At 31.0% G+C, this 10,209-nt stretch overlaps 1 protein-coding gene across 1 annotated transcript in view; it reads right to left on the minus strand.

Annotated features, from left to right (window-relative positions):
- Positions 1-734: 734 nt before the first annotated feature.
- The window catches only part of LOC111037527 (potassium voltage-gated channel protein Shaw-like), a 65,497-nt gene continuing 56,022 nt past the window's right edge, over positions 735-10,209 (minus strand). Inside the window, exons 8-10 of the mRNA XM_022320156.1 lie at positions 4,286-4,396; positions 4,069-4,181; positions 735-1,653 (exon numbers count right to left, since the gene is read on the minus strand). Coding sequence (XP_022175848.1) covers positions 1,531-1,653; positions 4,069-4,181; positions 4,286-4,396 — 347 coding nt within the window. The 3' untranslated portion in view covers positions 735-1,530. The remainder of the gene's footprint in view (positions 1,654-4,068; positions 4,182-4,285; positions 4,397-10,209) is intronic.

The following is a 10,209-nucleotide window of genomic DNA, read 5'->3' on the forward strand; positions in this document are numbered from 1 at the left end:
TGCCACTTAAATAAATAGCTTCACTCGCAATATCGTCCACTGTACGTCACTCTTCTTTTATTGTAATTTGTATAAAACCAAAAATCATTATGTATTATGAAATTTTATTTATATTCTATAATATTCAAATTAAGAAACAACAAATTTAATTCAACACTAGTTATTCAAACCTAATTAGGTATTCTATCTAAACGAGAGTATACATTATAAAGGGAGAAAATAAAAGAACACATAGGACTATTCGTAATGAAATAGGTCTTCCTTTTTTTTTTTTTTGCCTTAAGCAGTGATTGATTGATCTCCGAACTGTATAATATTTTGTTTTCATGTAAAAATATACAAACAATATACTAAAATAAAAAAACCAAATATAATCACAATAATCACATAATTATTATTGAAGATTGATTGGTATATTTCTTATTTTAAATTAAAAACAACAGTGCGATGAATTTACAAATGCATATTGACAACATGTATTATTGTTAAGGTAATACTTTAACATTTTCGTAAATTGCCTATTCATCTATGACCCCGTATACTCTTTTGTTTCTTGCAAGACTCAATATGTATATATAATATAATTTATAATATTATTATCAGTCGTTCGGTATTAGTGGGTTCCAAACAGATTTACTTTGACATCGAAAATACACAATTTTCATTTATTTTTTTAATAATATTATATATAGTTAGACTAAATTATTATCAAAATTAAAATTAAAAAAAAAAAGACACATAATAATATGTATATAACAAAATATCACAGAATAATGAAAATGTATTAAACACATAATATTTATAAAAGGGTAAAATTAACGTAGTGTTGGACATTGTAATACAATATTTAAGCGTGGTAACGTACAATATATTATATTATTATAATGTTATTAATAAATTATATTATAGATTGAACAAATTTCATAAAGTGGACCATGGTGATGGGTTTTTCGTAAAACATAACAGAAAGAAAAATATTTATACAATACGTTTTTTAAATGATATTTGGCACGTGCGATTGATTTATGGGCTAAAATTAAATTACACACGTGTATTGTTTTTCATATTTTAATTTCAAAGACTTAGAATCATGATGATATACATAGGTACATAATTAATTTTTGTTCCAGGGTGCAGGTTACTCAAAAAATATGATTAGGTATAACTGTTACCGTACATAAAAATTACTTCACGCAATCGACGACTATCGCAAGTTGGATTGACACACTTCGATGCATCTAAAAGTAACGATGAACTATATTTACCTCGGGCTTCGCCTGTCCATTCAATATCAATATTATTTTTAGAATTAAGTAAGATGTACGAAAAATATTCAGCCTGTTTGGAACAGAAGACGTGTAATAATAACATTATAGCGTTCGTGAGTGAGTATTCGCTATCTGTGTGGCGAACGAATTCGGTTTTCTGGTGCCGATCACCGCCGTCATTTCGACACTAGATGGCGTTGGGCCAATGTAAACATTGCAAACGAGTCTAAAAATAAAAAACAATCTAACGTGAGCAAAATGTTCATGAAGACGACGGGTTGACCGAATCGTTTCCGGATGAGTTTGGCAACGAAGACGTCCTCTGCATTACAATGTCCTGAGACCTGTGTCCCGAGTCCTCGCCCAAGGACACCAACAGACTTGGCTAGATAAAAAATAAAAAGCAAAAACATCAACACCAAATGTCAGTAAAATAATGTTTCAGTAAATCATGTATCGGCAGTTAAATTGGGTAATCGGTACATTGATTATTGTTTCGTACTTTTGCAGTACATATTCTCAACCGGAATTCAGTATTCGTAACCGATTCGCTGTGGTTACCACTTGAACCACATTGCGTTACCTAAACGAGGCCGGTGGACTTTTATGTGACATGACCTAAGGTCTATAATATCACTGTGTTAATATTGATTTGGTGACTCCGTGCATGCATATTTTGGGGTCTGTAAAACGACGCAAACGTCGTCGTCAACCAGAAATCTTTGTTTTGTTATTTTTTGTACATTATTATTATATTATGTTGAGGTTTAAAAAGTTATTCCCTTATACGAGAAGTGGTTTTGGTCAGATCATAGTATATGGTTTGTGTTCGTCATTAAGTAATTCCTGACAATTCAAATTATTAATACTTATTATTTATCAACATTGTATGCAGATCGATTTTTTTTTTTTTTTTGTTACAATCGTGAAATTTTGAATTTACATATTTTATAAATAGACAATAGTTTAAAGTAAAAAATTCTGAGTCAGTATGAGTTTTAATTATGTCTGTTAAAATAACAATACGTTGAGAGAACTGCATGTATAATACAACTTGAACAGTTTAAGTTTATTTTGTTTAATTCGGTTTTGATTTACTTTTTGGTTGTATTTTACCCATATTATAGGTAGTCAAATTTTAATTAAATTTACGAAGCACCTATTTCTCTAAGTTATTCTGAATTGTGTCATAATGGGCACCCGCAGACCATAATATTGCTATTTCTCATCCTCTCTCACGATATAATATTTCCTAATTATAATTAAACATGATACGTATGCACTATATGTGGGTAGGTATACATACACTATGATCATCATTGCCATCAGATAGAACTTTCAACACGTTTGGACTTGTTTGGGTTATAATATTCACTGCGATAAACTATAATATTATCGTACTTGTGCAGTGTACCGGTTACGGCTGATGATGTAGTGTAGATAAACCGAACAACAAATAATGATACATTATTTATGCAAATAGTTCGTACTGTTATTGTTTTTGGGAACGGCCGGACATAGGTAATAAATACCAACGTGCTAAATAAACAAATTTATGTATACATAATGAAATGATGGTCTAAAACTCCATAAGATTATACTCCTGATTCTAGGAACTATCGGAATATTTCAATCGAAATAAATTTATTTTCAAACATAAAAACTACCTTTTGCAATAGGATATTACATTGTTCTCGTTTCTATATTTTTTAATATGATGGATTCTGTTTCCCCATTATTATTCATAAAAAAATTAACTAATTGCAGTATTGTCCCTTTACATAACTGGATAACAAATCAATATATTTAATTATAGAATCAAAATTAAACAAGACCATTTTTAATAATATTGTAACACTAATTGCTTCGTTATATCATGCCATTGAAATAATTGTCATAATATTTGTATTGGCATTTTATAGACATAATCAAAATTCCAAAATATAGTACTTTTTTTATTAATTATCCCTTGACAACATAAGCCATTTGGGTGCTATTGGATATTTTAAAAAGTTAAGGCTGGCACGTTTGTTGGAAATTCGTGTATGTATGGCAAGGTTCTTGCCATTAAGAACCCGGGTGGTCACCCATCCGAGAACTAGTGGCAGAATACTCTCAATCACGTTGTGCAACTGATTGCAACAACCGCGCTACGCTAAGCCATAAAATACAGTACTGTTAACATATCTAACAAATCAATGCATATCCATAACGAAGAAAATAATATATTCTAGTCCTATTAATTATTATATTATACACTATGTTCAATTTGATGTGAGTATTTTTAATATAATTTTGTTCAGACAAAAATCCTACTTTTCGGGACTCACAAAATAAGTATCAAGAATCGTCAATGTACTGTAATCATAAAATAACTAATTGATACAACGGGTCTAGTACGGAATTTAATGAAAAACTTTATTCATCGTCGGTGGTGAATAACGATGACATTTCATTTTGTTTTAGTCGGAACTGAATCAATGTATATAACCTCCGAGGTACTTACCATACTCAGTGGTGGCTGGTGCACATAAATTTAGGAATTGATAAATAAAGATTTAATATGACGTATAAATATAAGCAATTTTTACGCAATTTAAAAAAAACTATTTATGCATAGAATGTTGAGGAGACGTCCTCTCAAGTCTCGATATGAACTGTTTTAAATATTATTTTTCGTTGTTTTGTCGATCGAACCAATTCAAAACGATATAGTGCATTCGCGCATCGGGTGGAGTTACAACACCGTCATAATACCAATATTTTTTCACAATATCGAAGCGATAACGACGCGTCTCACCTGTAACGGAAGGAATACGGATTCGATAGTCGCCGCCCTGGGTTGGAGAGGTGCCGGGGCCACAATTCCGCCACGGCCGTTAAGTACGCCTCCGGGAAATGAGTCTTGCGGTCCTGGAAACAGAACGAAAATGTCACAAAATATGATAGCTAAAAATAATCGAAACACCCACGAATACGCGACGCCGGGATGTGATCCCGTCGTCGGATGTACTCACCCTGCGAGTGTCTCGGGGGTGAATTGTACGGCAGAAAAGACGGTGCAGATATGCCCGGTATTTGTGGTGCTTGGAACGCGAGACTCAGCACGTTCATCCCGTTTAGGTTGCCTGCAAAAGAACATAATATGAGGAAAACAAATTACAATCGACTTAGGTAGGTATTATGTCTCATAGGTTTTGTCATTATTGCAGGTAAGCTTTACCAGACGACGCAATCAATATGCATTTAATAATAATATAAAATACAATATATTTATGTTGATGAACAATTCGCTTGCGTGTAGGTACCTATATAATACATTGTATTTATTATACAATAATATGTTGTTACTCGAGCATGCCAGAATAATATTAGTAGATTATCTACTCTGGTTTGTCATTTCAACTCTTTCTAAATAGCGGGATGGTGAGATAATAATATTATGATTTATGTTATGCGTCTAGAGCATGGATTTGTGTATATTTATAATAAAAACAACACGCGATAAGCAAACCATTTTGTATTCAATTTGTAATATCAATTTAAACATGGTTAGCTTTTAGAATTTAAATAAACGCTATAAACAAATTCAGTTAAACAATATTATACATGTATGAAATGGTAATTATGTTTGTTTAGTTAAAATTAATTATTTATTACGATCTAAATTCAAATTCTTCTAGAAATGAATTACGTCTTTTTTGCTAACGATTGATTGTACAAATAAATGTTAATAAAGACCATTTGACATTATATTTGAAGAAACTTTATATCTATAGAGCCTGATAAGTGTCGTATAGTGGACCACTCCACTTCAATAGCGCTTTATTGATTTTAGGTAAGATGTGGGCCTTATTTAGGGCCTTTATTTCTAAAAAAAAAACTTCATTGAATTTTAATTTCAATGTTTTCCTTTTATAGTTTTATAGTCCTAGAAATCACGCAACATAATAATATACATATTCTTTTTTTAATAGTATATAATATATATATCAGTAAAAAATATTCATAAATAATATGCAAAATATTCCATATAATAGCTTAGTATTCTTGATGATTTATATGAAAACAAATTAAAATTAGCTTGTGAAATCCAATACTCTATTGTTTCAAGTGGACTACTAGGTCCTTATCTGGGTGATATCTTGATCATTGATTAAATAAATATCTTGATTTATCAAAAAAGGAGAAAACCTCAATATTTCTAGATGTAATAACAATAAGGTGGAATTTCCTGGTATATTTGTATAATTTATATTATATTGTATATTTGAAAGATATTATTGTAATCTCATGATGTTCAGCCCTTTCGCATGGATGGAGATCATCCAGATACAGAATTTTGATCGTTAGAATAATATGTTCGTATACGGTAGGTACTTGCAAGCTGGCCGGTGACGGAGAGGCTGTTTACGAAACCAAAACCGAATCCACTGCGTTGTGGGTGCACTACGTTCATCATACTGAAAGAACGTTGGCTGGCGAGCTTGAGGCCAAACCACAATAATTCTAACTACTGATAATCTAAATCAGTCTATTTTACGGGAAAAAGTTATGGCAACCGGGAAGTGAGTCATAAGTCACAACTCACAACTCACGAGCCTACAAAATTCACACCCACCTGCCAAAAACAGTGAAAGATAACTAACACGAAACTGTTTGAGCTAAGAAATACGAAAACAGATGGTACAGCTTAGTGTTTAAGAATTTTGTCGGGACAGCAGAGATCATTATGTATACAGATACAGAATGAAATAGTTATTGTACTCCGAGAACAAATTTGAGAGAGTAAATACCAGCTGCTTGGGTGAGGCAAGTGAGAGGATGTCCCACAGGCCACCAATGTACTCCGAGGGTGGTATGAAATGAAGAAATTCAGTGCCAGTTGCTGCTTAATGCGTGAAAAATAAAACATATTTAAGGTGGGTGAGAATGTTTGTTGAATAAACCTGTATACAATACATATTACATTATTGCAGTGTTATTTCTGAGCATGCGTATATGGCAGCACACACGCGTGGGAAATATACTCACACAATACGCGCGTTCACGTACTATATAATAATATATAAATAATATTTTGAAAGCTACACGAGAAACCTTTCTGACGAATTATTATTGTAATATAGTGAGCTCGTGCGTTGTATGAAATACGTCTACGTCACGCGTCTCTGGCAGTGGCGCGAGCGTTGGGTGGCCGGCTGGGGGTGAGTTTTTACGACTCGCGGGGCTATAAAAATGCTAATGTCCCGCCATACTCCCCGTCCCTCCCCCGACCAACAATAAAGCTGTCCGTCCTCATGGGCCAGTGGTAGGCACCACCATATTATAATAATAACAACGGTGCATAATATATAGATATTGTTGTTGTATATTATTATTATGTAACGATATCTGGGTTAAAATGCTGCGGACAGTCATCTACTCATCTGAAGCCACGCGAATAGTCGTAATTTTTTTTTTTTTAATTTATTCATAAATTAAAATTCTAAAACCAAGTAATTGTAATAGTCATGCGGCGAAATCGTAAACAATATTGATGAATATGTATGCATAACAGCTATAATATTGATACCTAAATACATTTTAAGTGAACTTGTCGTAATACTTTATATGTGCAATGAATCGTAGTTTACATCTATATAGCTCACGAGTACATAGTTATTCATTTTAATAGTATTCATTGATTGATAATGTTAAATGATAACACTATTTAATAATTATATTAAAAATGTACAGAGAAGTTAATTTATTCCTAAATATTTTGGAAAAGATTTAGCATTTCAAAACGTAATATTCTAACCTCACATCCTCACCAGAAACCACGAGACGCCAGTCCACAATTATTTACAAAATTATATTTTACTAAATAATATGTCATAATAGGAGCTTTCAAAAAATAGTGATTCCATTGGAATTTCTCTGAAACAATGGGAATTAAAACGAAACAAACGGTGACCCAATAATGTAGGATTATACAATGGTATAATACTACAACACTACATCCATATAATTAAAAAAATGAAACTGATATTTTGCGTACATCTGTTTTCGTTAATCGGAGTACCCATATCTGGTATACGTATCACCAAATGGTGGTAAACTATACCTACAACTATTTAAGCTTTTTATTCCACTACATGTAAGCACGCTTAAAGGTACAATATTACAATATTTATTACACACATTACACTTCCAATATTGTGATTTCTTCGTTCCGTGGGTATATTGATAGCTTGTATGAAGCGAGTGCAAAAATATAAAATGCTTGGCTATGTATTACCTATGCTAACCTACTATTATAACGATAATTTAAATTTAAACTGTTATATTAAAAGAATGGTGTCTATTATTGCGTTGTTTTTTTCATGTTTAACTAGAGATTTTACTAATATTAATTACTAATATTATGTTAATTTTAATATGTATAAATTTATGTATAATACATATATATTATTAGTGAAAACCCGCTGCGACATAGGCCAATGAGCATAGGGTGGTATGGTAGAGGGTTTTTAGTAGATTTTTGAGTTGATAGGGTAATAACACGTGATATTCTGCATGTGTGCCGTGTTTCGTCGCTAAAAGCCTGGGTGGTCACCCATCCGGGAGCTAGCAGATGATTGCGGTCAGTCACTCCGCCACACGATGGCACTAATATACATTTATTATTAATATAACATCGCTGGGTAATCTTTTTTCTCAAGTCTAGTTGTCAAATATATTATAATATTATGTATTTCAATTCTTTTTTTAGTTATCTGGTATAAGCAGTAACAATTTAACTAATGGGCAGTGACTTCTTTGAATCTCTTATATGATATAAAATATGTGGCCATCAACATTTTACAAATAGGTTTATAAACTTGAATAATTTTGAAATTTACATTACGGATTGCTATTAAAAAAAATTAATTTTGTTATATTTTTAACGTATAAAGAAGGGAAACACTTAATATATTATAATTAGTATGAATAAATAATAACATAAACACGTAACAATTTTAAATGCAGCCGTATTTATTTATTCACAATATCTATATATATAGGTACTGTAGGTATACAGATAAAACAATGTTGTTAGTTTTTTAGTAGCTACTCAGTAAACTCGGAAAACACAAAATCTACCGAAGCCATAGTCAAATATTAGTAAGGTAGGTGATCCCATTGGTTACTGTTTTGGTTAAGTGCCGCAAAAAAAAAAAATATCCACTGGTAAATACAAGATTTTATGGTCAGCTGGTGATGTTTAAATGGACAACACATTAAAATGACATTATATTAAAATGATCTACAACAATGAGCGTAAATATAGTATTAATGTGTTTTGCTGATGGTATAAAAATATCATAAACCTAACCTTACAAAATATCTTTAAGTATAGTCAGGCTCATTCTGTAAAAAATACACGAAAAGTGTTTTCTTTAGATTTTAAGGGTATATTTTAAAATTTAATTTATTTACATAATAATTATCGTATGCATTTCAGTAATTTAATAAAATATACATATAATTCTTTTCAGTGAACATTAAGAATATTAAAAAACTTTTATACTTGCAGTATTTTAATTTATTTTAGTCATACTTTTTCATTTTTTTTTTAAAGTTTAAAATTGCCACGCTTAATAACAAGTGAATGAATACTGAATATAATACAGTTTACAAATTAATATACATTTATAATATTTTAAGTTTAATGTTAACATTTTGTCATACTAACAACTTTAATCAGAATAGTATTTATGCACCATACTTTAAAAGCATAAATGTATTATTGTATCTAATTTGTTTGCCTTTTTTATTATGTAGCGTTCATCATATTATATTGCTGCCAGTTTAACGTATTTCTTGTGTAAACATATCGTTTTCTTGTTTTTATTTTATTTTTATTTTTAAGTATTGTAAATTGTAATATAATGGCACGATTATATAGGTACTCAACACATTGCAGATAACAATTAAAACGTTACCATTTGCGTAGTGTAAATGTATAATAACAATGTTTTATGATTATTATTCCAGTTATAAGCTTGTATAAATACTGTTATGTTAATTTCATCTGTAGTGATAATAGGTAGGTAGTTTACAACATAAGATGTTATATGTTGGTGAACGGTCAATATTAAATAAAAATTATTATATTTTCCGACTAAAACTCAACTTAGGTGATTTTTGTAAAGTAGTTTATTGGAATAAACTGTCAATATAAATAGGTACGATAAGATTGTAAAATTTTTTTAAGATGTAAATTTACGTAAATGATAACAATTATTATTGAGTTAAACATAATATTATATGTACACGCATATTACCTAGTTGGTTTTCAACTAAATAGGAAAGGAGAAAATCATATAATATCCTACAATAGTGCGCGTATTAATACCTAGTAGATTTGTTACGCAAAACGTGTTGTTTTTACTGATGATTACCAAGTGCGGAGTGAAAAAAAAAATTGTTATTTTACAGTATTGTATGGAACGAAAACAATTTATTGCTATGGCATAGGTGACTTTTTGTGTTATACGATATTATTGAGTTGATCGGAAAAAAAGGTGGAATACTGTGAAATACTGCGAAATACTGTGTAGAAGTTTGTAAGTATGTCATTTCCTTTCGGGAAACCATGTTCACGGGTTCCGTATATTTTTATTGCCTATATTGAGTTCCAGTGCGATTTCGATCTCAGGGTTTTCATGCTTGGATGAGCTACTTGCTACTTGTGAGAAGAAGGTCGTATCGAATATGGGAGAGGGGAGGGTCTGAGTGACTATGTATTTCTGCTTTTATAACTATTGAAGAATATTAGAGTCTTCGAAAAACTGGATGGCGAAGTTCTTGTTACATACTTTTTGACTCCTAAAGAACTAATGTTATTAAACAACTATCAACCATCTTGCAGAACACACACACACACACACACACACACACACACACACACACA

This window comes from Myzus persicae, unplaced genomic scaffold (genome assembly GCF_001856785.1).
Source record: "Myzus persicae strain clone G006 unplaced genomic scaffold, MPER_G0061.0, whole genome shotgun sequence".
NCBI classification, from domain to species: Eukaryota; Metazoa; Arthropoda; class Insecta; order Hemiptera; family Aphididae; genus Myzus; species Myzus persicae.